Below are 17326 nucleotides of genomic sequence, written 5' to 3'. Positions count from 1 at the left end.
CACCCTAACCAGGCTCCTTTATTTCAAAATGGGATTTGTGGGCTTTCAAAAAATATGATTGGCGTCTTGTCGAGAGTACTCATTTTCTTTGGTCCACGGGAAGCTGAAAATCATTTTCTAGATTTGTCTTCATTGAATTATTACAACCGTGCTGGAATAGTGAAATAATAAACTGCTGATTTATAACTGAATCAATGTGAAAGCTACAGAAACCTGTGTGTGGCTTTAGCTTGGAAGTTACGCATTAACACAAAAAAAGGTACTGATTTTGAAATTAAGCTTTAAAACACCTCGCAAGTAATGCATGATAATGAACACATTTTTTGAAGAATGGCAATTATAATCTGTGTGTCTGCTTGTCAAGAGGTATGATCTGCATGGCCTGTAACAATTGTGATCTCTAACTTGGAATGAGTGGGTTGGGAATGAAGCACGTGGAATGGGGGATACTAACCTCATTAATTTTTGACCTTTTACCTTTTGGCAGTAGCTGATGACACTAATCTTGATTCCTTGGCTGAACAGATAACCACAGGTAAGGATTGTCAATAACAACTCAGTTGCTGTAGCAGCCTAAGTGATGTAGCAGGAACATTGTTACCATGACGACAGCAAACAGTCATTAAAATCCCCCAGTCGTGCATTGTGTATGTTTATCACCCTTGCTGCCTGCAGCACGAGTTAATTCACACATGCTGGTTTTCACTCATTTCAAATAAATCATAGCCAAGGGAAAAATAAGATTTCTTGAGAAACTATGAGGTTGGTTATTGATTGTAAAAGTCAAGTGAATTTTTGGCCTGATGTTTTTCTGTGGTCATTTCTGTCAAACAGAAAACAAAGTTGGGTAGGTGAAAATCATTAATGACCATTATGCTTGAGCTTTGAGACTATTAGTAACAATGTATTGATTTGCACATGCAGGTAAATTTATTCAAAGAAACACAAAATAGGAGCCAGGAGTAGGCCGTTTAGCCCTACGTGCTTGCTCCACCATTCGTTATGGTTGATCAGCCAACCCAACAACTTGTTCCCTCTTTCCTCCCATGTTCTTTGATCCCGTGAGCCCCAAGAGCTATATCTAACTTCGTCTTGAAACCACTCAACTGCTTTCTGTGGTTTGCACAGGCTCACCACTCTGGGTGAAGAAATTTCTCTTCCTCTCCGTCCTAAATGGTTTAGGATGCAAAGGAAATTTACCAGGATGCTGCCTGGACTGGAGAGCATGTCTTGTGAAGAAAGGTTGAGGGAGGTAAGGCTTTTCTCACTGGAGCGAAGAAGGTGACTTGATAGAGGTGTACAAGGTGATGAGAGGCATGGATGAGAGAGTGGATAGCCAGAGACTTTACCCCAGCGCCGAAATTGCTGTCACAAGGGGACATCATTTTGATGTGATTACAGGAAGGAAGAGGGGAGATGTCAGAGGTAGGTTCTTTACACAGAGAGTGGTGGGTGCTTGGAATGTACTGCCAGTGGAGGTGGTGGAGTCAGAGTCATCAGGGACATTTAAGCGACTCTTGCACAGGCAGTAAATTGAAGTTGTGTAGGTTAGGTTGATCTTAGATTAGGATAAATGGTCGGCACAACATCATGGGCCGAAGGGCCTATACTGTTTACTGTTCCATGTTTACCCCAAAGGTAAGTATAGCTGCCATGGGAGAGGGACGTGCCCGGCTGGCACAGGTTGGCACTGCCAGTTTTGCAGTGTCAACATGTTCCAGAGGGGTAGAGCCAGGGGCGGACTCTCTGAGGAGTCCCATTGGGGGAAAAGGTTTTCATTCTCTTTGTTAGGGGCGGTGGGGTGGGGGGTTGCCCTGATGCTTGTGGTGGGAGGGAGAGCCATTATGCTTGTGGGAGAGTACTGTGTGTCCGTGGGTGGAGGTTTCTTTCTGTGCTGATCAGGGCTCCCTTCAAAGATGACCCTCTGATCTCCGTGCCCCGCCACAGTGACAATGCAACCTACGCCTGATGATTTTTTTTTTTTCGAGTAGCTCAAACTCAGCTACACGCTGGGTTTCACTCAGCCTGACACTGACAAAACATCGGAAAAATTCCGCTCAATATCTGCCTGCGTAACTATCGTGAAGCATTCCAAGTTTTCCTCACCTTCCCTCTTTTTCAGTTGACAATCCTCAGCCTTTGCTACCTCGTTACCAATTGTCAACAAGTGAGAATAATCTTTTCCTGTTCATGCCTTCAAAAACTTATATTTGAAAATAAAACGGCTTTATTCCCAATTGAGGAGAAGTACGTGAGGGAGAACATGAAGGGTACACGAATGGAGAGGCATTAGAGGGTTTCGAACCGAGTGAAGCCAGAAGTTTTTTTTAGTTAGGGCATCATGATCGGCACATGCTTGGAAGGTCTCAGGGCCTGTTCCTGTGCTGTACCTTTTTGTTCTTTGAGAAAGTATTGGATGAATATGCTGATCGAGTGAAATGAGGTAGATTGATAGGAGTGAGGCTTGTGTGGAACATATGCAACAGCATAGACTTAGTGGGCTGTAAAATTGTGAACTTTTTCTACTCCGAGGTAAGTCCTGAGGGTCTAATATCCTTACTACAATGGGGTTCCAGAACTCCATGCAGAGATCAAACTGTGGGTGAACCAGTGCCTGACATAAATTCAAGAAAATGTCCTTTTGGCGGCTGTGGTTAGCACTGCTGCCTGCGGCACAGAGGACCCAGGTTCGATCTGGCCCCAGATCGTTGTCCGTGTGGAGTTTGCACATTCTCCCTGTGTCTGCATGGGTCTCACCCCCACAACCCAAAGATGTGCAGGTTAGGTGAATTGGCCTTGCTAAATGGCCCCTCAATTGGAAAAGAAAATTGGATACTCTAAATTTATTAAAAACAAGATGAAATTTTTTTTGTGTTCAGAATTCTAGTTCTCTTTTTTTCATGACCCCTTTTTCTCTGAACTTGCACCCTGAAATATCTATGTATCTGCCCTTATGATCTCTCTGCTCCTGCACCACATTAAATCTCCTACATTTCTATGCTTTCCAGTACATCTGCTGTCGATCTACTCACTCTGTTGACCTGCCTCTCATCTTCCTGCATTCTTCCACTGCTGTGATTTCCTTTAGCCTGGTATTAGTAATAAATATAAGCAACATTTTTCCATGCTTGAGCCCAAATCCTCTGTAAGAATGAAACTAAAACAGAGAGATTCCAGCCCAGGCCACTTCATAGTCACCTGAGTACCCACGTCGCGCCATCAAAACAAATTTGCCCCTGCACCTATTCCCAACGTTTTATCTGTTTCAAGTTTCTTTCAAGCATATTTTGGCTTTTTATGTATTAATTTTGAATTACATGAACCGATTTCACATTTCCAGCATAGTTAGTTTTAGTTTTTCAACCCTTGGGGAAACATTTGCTCGTTGCGATTGAGAGACTGTTTAATGATGATTTGTAGCAGTAGAGTATTTTTTTATTTGCCTCCGTTGTGGGGGTGGAATGGAAGCAGAGTAATAATTTTTCTATTAAGTGCACCCTTTCAGAAAAACCCCATGAGATCCATATGGTCACAGGCACAAGACGATGTAAAGGTTTCAATGAGGGACGTTAGCTGCCATTATTTAACTTTGAATAGAGAGTGAAGGCGGAGAATTTTAACTGGGAAGTTAACCCCACCCCTCTAAAATCCCATGCTATCATATATAAAATCTCATACCTTGCCATTTGAACCGCTGCATTTTGAACAACCAAATGTTTTTGCTTCAGCTACCTTTCTTGGCAGTTTTAGCCAAGCTATAGTGTTCTTTAAATAAACATTTCTTCCTGATACCTGGAGCAAATTTACTTTCACCAATATGTTATCTTTTCCTTCTTTTACTTTCTAAATTTGCTGTTGACTGAAAACTACGATCTATTTTGAACTGTGAGGACAATATAGTGATAGACTTTGAGAGGATATAAACGGGCTGGTAGAATAGAAAGACACCCATGGCAGATGAAATTTTATGCAGGGATTAGTGGAAGGATACATTGTGGAAAGAATATTATGGACAGGCAATATAAAATAAAGGTTGCAATTCTAAGAGGGATGCAGGAGCAGCGGATCGGGGTACATGTGTGCAAATGAATGAAGGTGACACAGCAGGTTTAAAAAAGTGGTTAACAAGGCACACCTTTATAAATAGAGGCATAGAAATCAAAAGCAAAGAAGATAGGCGAACCTTTGTAAAACATTGGATTAGCCTCAAATGTAGTATTGTTTCCAGTTCTGGGCACCACATTGTTGGAAGGACCTGAAAGCGTTGGAGAGCGTTCAGAAAAGATTAATGCGAATGGATCCAGGATGGCACACGTTGCCTGGATAAATTGGCGAAGCTGGGACTTCCTGAGAGAAGAGATGGACGAAGTGTGAAAAATCATGAGTCTGGACTGAGTTGATGGGGAGAAAGTTCCCATTTGGAGGAAGGGTTGAGAAACAGAGGGCACCGATGTAGGGTGATTAGCAAAAAAACTAAAGGCGATATGAAGACAAGAGATGGCAATTGGGTAGGATCTGAAATGCACTCCCGAGTCTGTAGGAGGAAAATTGCAACGCTAATTGGATAAATTACATGAGGATAAAACATTTGAAGGGCTATGAGGCCAAGGCTGGGAAGTGGGAGTAGCTGAGATGCTCTCACAGAGCACCTGCATGGCTATGATGGGCCAAATACCACCTCCTGTGCTCCGTTATATGACTCTTACTGTCCTTGCCATCTTTGAAATAATATTGTTTTATGTTATATTTCCTATTTTTTTTTACATTTTATACGCTTGTTGAGATTTCCCATGAGCTATTTCTTGATTGTAAAGCTTGCCATAGTAGAATGCATCATCATATCTTAATCTGTTTACACATAAGATCATAGTTGCTCCTCTCTGAAATCTCTCTCGTTCATGCATACATTTATTAATGTCACAGTGGTACAGAATTGGTAACCCATGGGCAGGCAAAGAAGAGACCGGTTCAGAGTGGACATCACAGAAGTAAATAAAACATGAAAAAGGCATAGAAGATCAACCTAGAAAAAACAGGAAAGCTAGGCAATAGGATTTAAATATAAAGTTGTGGAAATCTCTCGAGCCCGGTCCTTACCATTGTCTGGTTGCTGTGCAGCTTTTCAGTTATTTCACCAGGTTATCTTCTTTTACAACATTGTATTCACTTTTGACACCCAAGTTATTCATGCACGTTGGAAACAAGCATTCCAATCATTAGACCTTGAGACCCTACTGAATACCTCCTGCTTCCAAACATCATCACATTTCTCTTGTGTACTCTGTTTTTACACTAACCTGATAGCTGTGAATGAGTTTGCAACCCAGTCCCTCTCCGAAGGTTACAGGACACTTCGATGTTGGAAAAAAGATTTAAAAGTTCAGAAGAAATCTAGAATGCTCGAAAAATATGGGAGTTTTCTGCTTCAATGGCATTGACTTTGATGTAACCGGACTTGAACCAGGTTTGAAGAGGAAATGTTTCATGAAGCACGATTCCAGTGGTTTCACCACAAATGGTCTGACTCTAGCTAGGTTTGACTCTTGTTCGCCGTTGCACATTGCCGTCAGCTTTTTTACATTCTGCTGCACAAATACAACTTAGAATTTTCTACTTTACACGTGACAGTTGCAGCTCTCTGCGTTCCTTTACTCGTTGATGATCTTGTCCAATGTCAAACTGGTTCCATGTTCTGAGAAAGCTAAGCAGTGATCTTTGTGTGCAAGACTGTTCTGAATGGCATGACCACTGATGAAGTGATTTCTGGAGTGAGAATTAAATAATGGATGGAAGAAAAATGAATAAAATGGAAGAGGTGAATATTTTAAAAGCAGTGGAGTCGATGCAATTTTATTCAACACATGTTTTTATAAAAGGCACAGGAAGATTTATTGTACCACTTAAAAGCTTTTATGTGGCCACTCTAGTATTTAAGCCGGTATCAGTGTTGCTGACATTCAGTGACATCATTTTTAAATGGGCTTCAGTAAAACCCCATTCAGCTTCATCACCCATCTGAAAAAGATAATTCCTTTCTGTTTTATTATTTATTTATGTAAAGTACTTAAATTCATTCACATATAATCATGTTTTGCAAAACATCCAGCAGTGGGGCAACCAAGCAAGTGCAGGAATCTTATAGTTCCATTGGTTAATAAGGGACGTTTTCATCTCGATTTGTTCAGGAACCTGACTTTTCAGTGTGCAAAACTGTCTTGTTGCTAAGAAACCCACATGGTCCTAAATCAGCAATAAAAAAAGATTACATCCTCGGAAAGCTGAGGGTACAGATTCTTTTACTTAAACAAAAAAAAAACCCTGGCCTCGTCTCTTCAGAGATTTGAACTTGAGGATGGCTAGTGGTTAAAAGCCATGGCCTTAACCACTAAGCCACCTGTATATTTCAAAATAAATATTTAATTTCAAAATACAGTTTCGGAAGAAGGGTGCAACATTTGTATGAGCAATTTGCTCTGTCTTTTTGTGTAAAAATAGTGCTTTGCATCATCCACTGCGAAGAATTTGCATGGCAGGATATTTATTTTATTTGGCTCCCTCACGTTTAAAAAAAATTAAACCATCGTCAGCATTCTCAAACACAAGGATTAGAATGCAGCAGTGCGAATTCGATGCACATTTGTAAATAAAATTAAGAAGAAAATCATAGATGCACAATTTTAAGGATTTATTTCTAGTATTTAAATTGCCCCTCTTTCAAAATAACTCCTGACAGATTTTGTTTATTTTTTTAGTGCTTGAATTTTGTTTTACTTACATTTCAACAGAATGTTAAAGAGCAAACTCAGTGGCACTTGAACATGGTTCATTTAACATTTCATGAAAACAAATCCAGGTGTCATGGCCACACTAGATTGGCTGTTACATTGCTGAATGGTTTTGTGCAGCGGAGTTGTTCTGTGACACAGATTAAGGAAAAAATGGGACGGTAGGGGAGATCTGCTGACATCAAATGCATTGAGTAGTAAGAATTGAAATGAGGGTGGGCTCAGATCGTTAGAAATCCAGTCAACTACATTGTCTCTTACTTTTAAGATGGCTAGGGATCTAGCAAACAGCATGAGAAGAGTTGTTTGCGTGGAATTGTAGTTTCAAAGATACCAGCTAGTTGTGAAATTTCCAAACATCTGTTGTGCATGTGATGCCTGAAGCCTGGACTACCATCATCTGCCACAGACCAAACCTGTACATTGGTTTAACAGCCAGTTTCCATAATTTGTTTAATGTGTTGACACTGTGTAAAAGAAACAGACCTTTTTGTATTGCCTGCGCAAGAAGGTGATATATATTGTTAACATAAGAAATTTACTCAACAGCACTGTATATAAGTACTGTTCAGTGGCCTTATAGTGTACCAGCTAAGCATTTGATAAATTATTTTAATCTTTATGACCTGTACATTACTTGGGAATGAAGCAGCCAGGCAACGTGTGATATTTTGTGCAAATTGACTGTTTTTCCTTCAGTCAGATTTTTATCTTATTTCAAGATAAGCACATTCAGTCTAATATGATCTGACTTAAGCTCTAAATTCAAAACCGTTCTTCTGAAATCTTGGAATTTGCAATTTTTACGTTTGCCCTTTTGAAGGCATGGACTCTTTTTTTTGTCTTTATTCTGTTTCTTGGTTTGAGATCCAGTAATTGTGATAATTACTGGAGTTCCACCTGTTCAAGGGAATGGGACAGGTCTGTGGCAGGATGGAAGATTGGAAAACTTTTACAGGTCAACAAAGGGTTACTAAAATTGTAATAAAAAGGGCAAAGGAAAATTATAAAATAAAACTAATGCACAATATAAAAATGATAGCAAAAAGCTTCTATAAGTATATAAAAGGGAAGAGAGTAGCTAAAATGAATGTTGGTTCCTTGGAGAGTGGGACCAGAGAGTTAATAGTGGGAACACAGAAATGACAGAGATGCTGAATAAATATTTTGCTTCAGTGTTCATAGTGGAGGATATTTGTGCCATCTCAATAGTAACAGGTAATGCCGAGGGAATAGAAAGGGAGGAACTTGGAACAATCATCATCAATGAGGACAAATTCTAAATAAACTATTGGAATTGAAGACATCAAGTCACCAGGGCCTGATGGCCTACATCCTAGGGTCTTAAAGGAAGTGGCAATGGAAAAAGTGAATCCATTAGTTATACTATTCCAAAATTTTCTGGATGCAGATAAGGCTGTTGTGGATTGGAAAAAATGTAATGCCCATATTCGAAAAGGGGGAGGCAGAAAGTAGGAAATTATCTACCAGTTACTTTAACATCTGTTTTTGGGAAATTGTTATAATCCATTATTAAGGAACTAACAACAGGGCATTTGGAAAGTCAAAATGCAGTCCATCAGAGTCAGCATGGTTTTATGAAGGGTAAATCTTGTTTGGTCAATTTGCTAGAGTTCTTTGAAGATGTAGCAAGCCAAATGGATAATGGGGTTCTGTCGATGTAGTATTTGTGGACTTCCAAAAGACATTTGATAAGATTCCGCAATAAAGGTTAATACACAAGGTTAGATCGCATGGGATTAGGGATAATTTATTAGCTTGGTTAAAGGATTGGCTAACCGACAGAAGGTAGAGTGTTGGGATAAATGATCTTTTTCTGGTTGGCAAGATGTCACTAGTGGGGTGCCACAGGGTTCGGTATTGGGCTCCAATTATTTACAATCTATATTAAAGTCTTGGATGTATGGATAGAAGGTACTCTAGCCAAATCTGCAGATTACACTTAAATAAGTAAGTTGCAATGACGAAATAAGAAATTTACAAATGGCTATAGATAGGTTAGGTCTGTGGGCCAAAATGTGGCAGATGGAGTTCAACGTGGATAAGTGAGAGGTTATCCATTTTGGTTGGAAGAGTAGAAAGGCAGATTATTATCTAAATGGAGAGAAACCTCAGAGTACTTTGGTTCAGAGGAACCTGGGTGACCTCGTGCATGAATCACAGAAAACTAGTATGTAGGTAAGCAGGTAATAAGGAAGACAAATAAAATTTTGGCATTGATGGCTAATGGAATGGAATATAAAAGTAGGGAAATGTAGCTGCAACAGTACATGGCATTGGTGTACAGGTTTGGTCCTCTTGAAGAGGGAATGCAGCTGCATTGGAGGCAGTTCAGAGAAGGTTCACTAGATTGATTCCAGACATGAAGGGTTTTGTCTTATGAAGAGATAACGTGGAAACGCTGGTGCTGAACTGGGGTGGGCACAGTAAGAAGTCTCACAACACCAGGTAAGTACAATAGGTTTATTTGAAACCGCAAGTTTTTGGAGCACTGCTCCTTCATCAGCTCCTTAGTGACTTCACCTGATGAAGGAGCAGTGCTCCGAAAACTTGTGATTTCAAATAAACCTGTTGGACTTTAACCTGGTGTTGTGAGACTTCTTACCTATGAAGGGAGATTGAGCAGTTCAGGCCTATACCCTCTCGAGTTCAGAGGAAGGAGACGAGATCTAATTGAGACATATGAGATGATAAAAGATATTGACAAAGTAGACATAGACGGATGTTTCCTCTTATGGGGCAATCTAGAACAAGAGATCATAGTTTTAGGATAAGGCAAAGCAGAGATGAGGAGAAATTACTTCTCTCAAAAGATTGTGAATCTGTGGATTCACTAACTCAGAGTGCAGTGGATGCAGAGACATTGAGTAAATTTAAGGAGGAGATGGTCAGATTTTAAATTAGTAATGGGTGAAGGGTATTGGAGAAGGGCAGACAGGTAGGGTGAAGCCATAATCATTTTGAATGAGCTTGAGGGGCTGAATTGCTTATTCCTGCCCCCTAGTTCTTATGTTCTTATATTGTGTGCACAGTCATACGGTGCTGAATGGAGATGGCAAACTCCGCTGTGTGTGAGTAAAGGGACTGGCTTTGTGACATGACGAAGTTCTTTTGTGAGGGAACGGAAATGATTTAAATAACCTTAAGGAGTTCAAATGACCTGATCGCTGAGCCTGCCACTGGTAATGGCCATTTCTTGACTGAGATTAATTCACTTCGCTCACACTATTAGATATAGTAATACCTCCCAAATTTCATCACTCCGCACTGTTTGCACTAAAAATATTGATTAGAAAAATAAAACCTTTACCAGTTACCAGACATAAGAGAACTTTAGCTCTTTTTGTTTAGACTGGAGTGAACCTCGGATTTTCTGGAACAATTTTAAAATCAGTACTGTGTGCATATCTTCGAAGTCCTGTATGAACTCAGCCAGAATAATAACACCGTTTTTTTTCAAGGAAATGGTTGAAACATGCGTATAATATAAATAAATTAAATTTTAGAGTTTGCAAGATACTTTAAAAATGGGGAGCTGATGAGGAACCGTCCAGTCTAAAGGTCACAAAAGCATGGGTGAGATTTTCACAGCAGATTCTGTGAAGGAAGATTGGAAGCACATGCTGATAAGCATGATCTTAAAGGTGGAGAGGGAGACTGAACATACAAACATATGAACTAGGGGCAGGAGTAGGCCATTCTGCCCCTCGAGCCGACTCTGCCATTCACTAAGATAACGGCTGCTCTGACTAGAGCCTCAGTGTCAGTATTCTACCAACAGCAACCCCCCCCCCCCCCCCCTCATGCCCTTTGACTCCCCAGTTAGTCAAGAATCTATGTACCTCTGCATTAAAAAATATTCAGCAACCCTGCCTCCACCACTGTCTTGGGAAGAGGGTGTCATGGCCCTCTGAGAGAAAAGAATGATCCTAATCTTTATCAAAAATAGGAGACTTATTTTAAACAGTGTCCCCAAGTCCTGATCTCTCCCACACGGGTAAACATCCTTTCTTTGTGTCACCAGCAAATTTAGCGACTATACATTTGGTCCCTTTCTACTAAATCATTTATATGGATTTAAATAGTTGTGGCTCCAGCACTGATCTTTGTGACACTCTATTCGTTACACCTTGCCAACACAAAAATGATCCATTTGTGCCTACTTTTGATTTCCTGTTAGCTAACCGATCCTCTATCCATACTAATAAGTTACTCCATACACCAGGGGTGGGCAAACTTTTCCGTGAAAGGGCCACATTCAGAAATTCACAATTTTAAAGGGCCGCATAGTATATTAAGTAAAATAATTAATATTTAAAATAGCCAAAATAAAAGGTTTTTAAAGAAAAAAAAAGCAATAAATTTTTATTAATTAATATTTTAAAGTAGAAACTTCACATGAAACACATGTTGTGCCGAGCAATGATCACCCTACTCAAGTCAACGTATCCACCCCCCACCCCACCCCCCCCCCATTAACCTTAAAATTTTAAAAAAATGTTTAAATGACTTGATCTTGGTGGGCCGCATAAAGACCTTTGGTGAGCCGCATGCGGCCCGCGGGCCGTAGTTTGCCCACCCCGCGGGCCGTAGTTTGCCCACCCCTGCCATACACCATGATCTCTTTCTTTGTGCAGGAACCTTTGATGTTGCAATTTGTCTAATGCCTTCAGGAAAGCCAAGTACAGCACATTCATATGTTTCCCATTTATCCACCTTGTGTGATACTTCCTTAAAGAATGCTAATAAATTAGCCGAACTTGGTTTCTCTTTCATAAAACTACATTGATTCTCCCTGATTACTTTGAGATTGCGAATCCGAGATTCCAACATTTGTTCACTCAACTCATTTCTGAGTACTTATGAAGAAAGGTTGAACAGGTTGGGCATTTGGAGTTTAAAAGAATGAGAGGTGGTCTTATTGAAACATGTAAGACCCTTAGGGGATGGTGTAGATACAAGGCAGGATGTTTCTTCATGTGGCAGACTAGAACCAAGGGACACAGTTTAATAATAGGAGGCCTACCATTTAATATGGGGATGATGAGAACATTTTTCTCTCAAAATGTTGTTAATATGTGGAATTCTCTTTCCAGAAAGCAGTGGAGGATTTGCCATTAAATTTATTCAAAGGAAAAGCTAGACAGATATTTGATAAACAGGGAAATTGAGGGTTATGGGGACAGGCGGTAAAGTAGAGTTGAGGCTACAACCAGATCAGCCATGATAAATGATGGGATAGGCACGATGAACTGAATGGAACCCCTGCTCCCTAAGTCCTCTGTTTTTCCTATGAGAGATGTTGAGCTAACTAGCCTGTCATTGCATGCTTTCTGTCTCCCTCTTGAATAGAATCAGAGAATCTCTACAGTGCAGAAGGAGCCCCTTCGGCCCATCAAGTATGCATCGGCCCTCTGAAAGAGCACCATACCTGGGTTCAGGCCCTCCTCCAATCCCCATAACCCAATAACCCTGTGCCGGGTAGATGGATTGGCCACGTTAAATTGCCCCTTAATTGGAAAAAAATTAATTCGGCACTCTAAATTTTTTTTTTTTTTAAATCATCAGCCATTTCCTTATTTTCCATTATCAATTCTCCCAACACTCAATCGAGAGAAGCAATGCTCTCTCTTTACTTCTTCTTTTCCATTTTAAAAAGCTGTAGCAACTGCTATTCCTATCAGTTTTTATATTTCTAGCTCGCTTTCTCTCACACTCTGATTGCTCCCTCCTTATTATTCTTTCAGTCATTTTTTTGCTTTTAAAAAATATTTTCTCCAACCTTCTGACCTGCCACTAATCTTTGCGGAATTGTATGCTTTTGTTTCAATTTAATATAACCTTTAACTTACTTTGCAGCCACAAATGATGTACTAGTCTACTAGAGTCTCTTTTTCACAGAAATCTCTTTTAATGTCTGCCATTGCATCTCTACTACCTTAACCTAATTTCGCAATTTACTTTGGCTGGCTCATTTTCATGCCCTCATAATTGCCCTGATATAAGTTCAAAACACTAATCTTAGACCTACTATTCTCTCCCTCAAACTGAATGTGAAGTTCAATAATGTTCTGGTCACCGCTATTGTGGGACTCCATTACTATGAGGTAATTCATTAATCATGTCTTGTTGCATACCAACAGATCTAGATTAGCCTGCTCTCTGGTTGGCTGTAGAGCATGCTGCACCCGAAAACACCCAATGAACCCATCTTATCTGATTCTTCCATTCTATATGTAGTTTAAAATCACCCATGATTATTGCTGTACCTTTGTTACAAGCCCCTGTTATTTCTTCCAGTATACCCCCATTCTACAGTGTGATTACTGTGAGGTAGCCTACAAACACCTCCCTGAAGGGGCTTCCTACCCTTACTATTTCTTATCTCTTGCCAAACTAATTTTACATCTTGATCTTTAGAACTAAGACCATCTCTCTCTAATGTACCAGTGCCATACTTAATTAACAGAGCTACCCCTCCACCTTTTCCTAGCTTTCTGTCTTTTCATAATGTCATGTACCCTTGACTATTCAGGTCCCAGCTATTGTCATCTTGCAACTATAACTCTGTCATTATTATCGGTTCATTTATTTTTATTTGCTCTCTCAATTCGTCTTTGCTACAAATGCTACAGACATTTAGATACAAAGCCTTTAGTTCTGTCCTTTTTGCAATCTTATCTGTCTTAGGTTTGTACGCTTTGTCTCTTCCTGCTGGACACTGATGATCATTTATTACTGCCATGCCCTGTCTTCTCTCTAACTTATCACATCTTCCCACACTTGATCCCTCATCCCTACTGTTGAACTTGGGCAAGTGTATAGTGTTGGTATCCTCGTCTAAGAACAACATATTTGCCCTGGAAGGAGAACAACAAAGGTTCACTGGACTGCTTCCTGGGATGTGGGGATTGTCTTTTCAGACGAGATCGAGTAGATTAGATCCATATTCTTAGGGGATTAGAAGAGTGAGAGATGGTATTTTTGAAACATAAAATTCTTAAGTGGGTTAGGTGCCAAGTAAATGTTTCCCCTGGCTAGGAAATGTAGAACAGAGGGTCAGAGTCACTTACAAAGGGTTGGCCATTTAAGGCTGAGATGAGAAATTTCTTCAATCAACAGGTTTTGAGTGTTTGTAATTATTGAACCCGGAGAGCTGTTAAGAATACGCCATAAGAAGTCTTACCACACCAGGTTAAAGCCCAAAGGTTTGTTTCGAATAACTAGCTTTTGGAGCGCAGCTCCTTCCCCGGTTGAATCTGAAAGCTAGTGATTCAAAGGAAACCTGTTGGACTTTAACCTAGTGTTGTAAAACGTCTTACTGTGCCCAACCCAGTCCAACGCCGGCATCTCCACATCAAGAATACTCAAGGCAGAGGTCGCTAGATATTTGGGTATGAAGGGAATTGAAGAATATGGGAAAAATGCAGGAGGTGGAGTTTACATAGAAGATCAGCCATTATCTTATTTACTGGCAAAGAAGGCTTGAAGAGCCAAACAGACTATCCCTCCTCCTATTTGTTATGTTCGCCTGCACTTGGATTAAGGCAAGACAATGTTCAGAAGGTGGAAGTATGATGAATGATGTAGTAACTGGGATGTACTTGATGGGAAGAAGGGGTATTAAGATCTGAGATTACAACTCCGCCTATTGTATTTGCACTCTGTACACTCAGTTGTTGCTTTTACAAAGAAACTATCCACAATTCAAGTATGTGCATCGAGCAAAAGGAGCAGGCCAGTTGGCCCTATGGAAACTCCTTTCTCTAGTTAGATTTACCCCCTTGCTCTTAACCCATAGCCCAAGAAATCTTCCGAGGCTCAGTATAGTGGGAGGAGTAAACTAATAAAATATACGTGCATATGAATGTAATTTTTTTCTCGCTAACCGCTCTCACCTGCACACATGTACACACTCCTCATAGAAAAGGGAAATTTCTGTGCTTTCCATTGTACCCAGTGGGAAATCTTCAAGTTGACATTTCTGCTGTTCTAAATGGCTACGATACAAGAATGTTGAACAGAATTAACTTGAGTATTATACTGCCCTAGAGCCAAAGGCAGAAGACATTATTGCATATTGTAAATCGCTTTTATAATAATCAAGGCATGTATGACATCTGACTCTATTCTTTGAAGTAACAGTGAATTACTCCTTTTTCCTTTAGCACAAGCTTCAAATTTTCAAAGCTTTTTTTCTAATATGATATAAGGGTTATTGGAGCTAGCCTCTTAAGTAATAGATGGCATTTTGGAAGCTTCTTGATTGTTTATGACATGACTTTGAAGCATGAAATGAAGAAACCAATTCTGTCAGGATTTTGTGTTACAATAGTCACGTTTTCCTGTGCATCATAATTGGCTGCTGCAATTTTGTTAACCCTTGTATTAATAGATTAGTTTTAACTACAAAATATCAGATTAACGGTATGTACACAGGTTCCATGTCCAAAATATGACACCCTGGGGACTGAGACTGGGCTGGATTCTGGATTTTCCCAGATCTTGTACATGCAACCTAAAAGCCATCGGGAACTTTACAATCAGAAGTGCGGAGGGAATCCTGGACTCTATCCCCCGTAGTAGTGCAGGCGACTTTATGTGTACACAATCTGTGTTGATTCTGTCCTCTGAGAGCTGCTGGAGATTGGGTGGCTCTATGACATCAAAGGGTTTAACTGAAATCAAAAATGCCCAGCTATTGGACAGCCAGATTGTGGACGTCCAATCTGTACTAGAATAGTTGACAGCTTCTTTGTATAAGCAACAACCAAGTGTCGAAAGTGCAAAAACGATCGAATGAGTAGTAATCTCAAACTTTGTTAATCTTTCTTCCCATCAAGTACATCCAAGTTACTCTGGCATTCATCAGGTGGGGCAGAAATAGAACAGATGTATGTTCAGTCTAAAACTGTGTTTATCCACCTTCTTTGGGGATTTAGAAGGCTGTATTCTCTTGTACCCACACCATAGCCCCTGTCTATGACCACCCAAATGCAGCATTACCCTGCTTATTTATGTAATCCATCATTGCTTTTACTGTATGCTGGGAGTAGAAGATCATAACCCAAATGAGTGTCCCTGTAGAATACTGTGACGAGAATAAACATGTTCTTGCACTTGAAGTTCATGTTCCTGAGAAACTGTAATTTCTGAGCTCCTTGTAATGTTTACTTGGACTTTGGAAAACCTGGTGCTATTTAACTGAGACCAGACTTTAATGAGGTAACAATTAATGGTTCAATTAGCCAATGGACAGGTATTTCAATCAGTAACCAAACACTGGGTCATGTCAAAGGTCATCTTGAGCCTACTTGTCAGTATTTTAATGTATATCTTGTGAGCTGTAAATGTCAAACCAGCTTTTTAAAGAATTTAAACTGAGCCCTCCAGTCTCAGTATTTCTTTATTGTGTTTGTCTATGAACTGCATTGGTGCAGCACTGCTGACCTGTCGCGTTCGGTGACTATGCTAAAATACACCGTTCTTCAAAGCAATAAATCTGTAGCCGTCCGTAAATGAATACAGTGAACGTTATCTGAAATATGTGTGAACATCCCTGAGGAGTCGCATGCCTGAGATGAATAATCAAATATCCAGACTTGGTCCTCAGCTACCAAAGCAAACTTAATTAACAACTTTGTATCTTGACCTCCAAGGCTCCTCGACCAGGGATGTTGGGCCTTCATTAGGGCTGAAGAAATCAAGCTCGTTAGAAAGTCTGCAGACAGCAGTGGCTGAAGTAACTTTGAACAGTGACATTCCTTTCCACCGCCCACGACCGCGAATCATCCGAGGACGGGGTTGCAACGAAAGTTTCCGAGCTGCCATTGACAAATCGTACGACAAGCCTGCAGAAGAAGAAGAAGAAGATGATGAAGGGATGGAAACATGTATGTAACATAATTTACTACAATAATTTATTCTGGTTACAGGCCTATCTGCGTGAAGTTAATGGAAATGCTATAATTATTGATGCTTAACGCTCAAACATTTTTTTTAAAGTCTTCAACTTCAATGTGGGGGAATGGATTTTGAATGAGCTTAGTTGCTAACTTGATCATCGTAACATAGTGTACCTTGTACAATTTTATTTGTAATGTACACATTAAATGTTTTACTGAAGGGTTACTGGGGCCAATTTTGAATCGCTGGCTTCCTTCTTCCCACTTGCAAAATGAGCAGCTGGTTTCTCTGCACAGATACTCTTGAGTTTTTCCACAATTTTTGTTTTTATTTATAATTGTAAATTGGAAGCGGGGGGATGTGATGGTTTGCGTTTTTCAGGCAGGTTTGCAATTGGACGAACAGAACACCACCTTGTTTCCTTTGGGAAGCTGCTTTAAAATGCAAATCTGGGTTATTTGCAGGTCATTCCTGTCTCATTGCGCCACTTAACTTCCAACCATTTGTACTGGACAGCCCAGGCATTCAAGAAAAGGCAAAAATTGGGGGAGACCTCATCATCATGGTAGCACAAGTGGCTAGCGCTGTGGCTTCACAGCGCCAGGGTCCCAGGT

The 17326-nt window shown here is 40.2% G+C and overlaps 1 protein-coding gene across 9 annotated transcripts in view; it reads left to right on the top strand.

The window, feature by feature from the left end:
• LOC119966499 (partitioning defective 3 homolog) overlaps positions 1 to 17326 on the top strand; it is a 939848-nt gene that overhangs the window by 665751 nt on the left and 256771 nt on the right. For 6 of the 9 annotated variants that reach the window (XM_038798286.1, XM_038798282.1, XM_038798284.1 and 3 more), the window contains 2 exons: positions 488 to 535; positions 16466 to 16699. In XM_038798286.1, coding sequence (XP_038654214.1) covers positions 488 to 535; positions 16466 to 16699 — 282 coding nt within the window. The remainder of the gene's footprint in view (positions 1 to 487; positions 536 to 16465; positions 16700 to 17326) is intronic. The other 3 variants (XM_038798290.1, XM_038798285.1, XM_038798283.1) reach the window with 2 other exon arrangements.

This window comes from Scyliorhinus canicula, chromosome 5 (assembly GCF_902713615.1).
Source record: "Scyliorhinus canicula chromosome 5, sScyCan1.1, whole genome shotgun sequence".
Lineage (NCBI taxonomy): Eukaryota > Metazoa > Chordata > Chondrichthyes > Carcharhiniformes > Scyliorhinidae > Scyliorhinus > Scyliorhinus canicula.
Note: the sequence above shows the minus strand (reverse complement) of the source record. Positions and strands in the feature narration are given on the sequence as shown.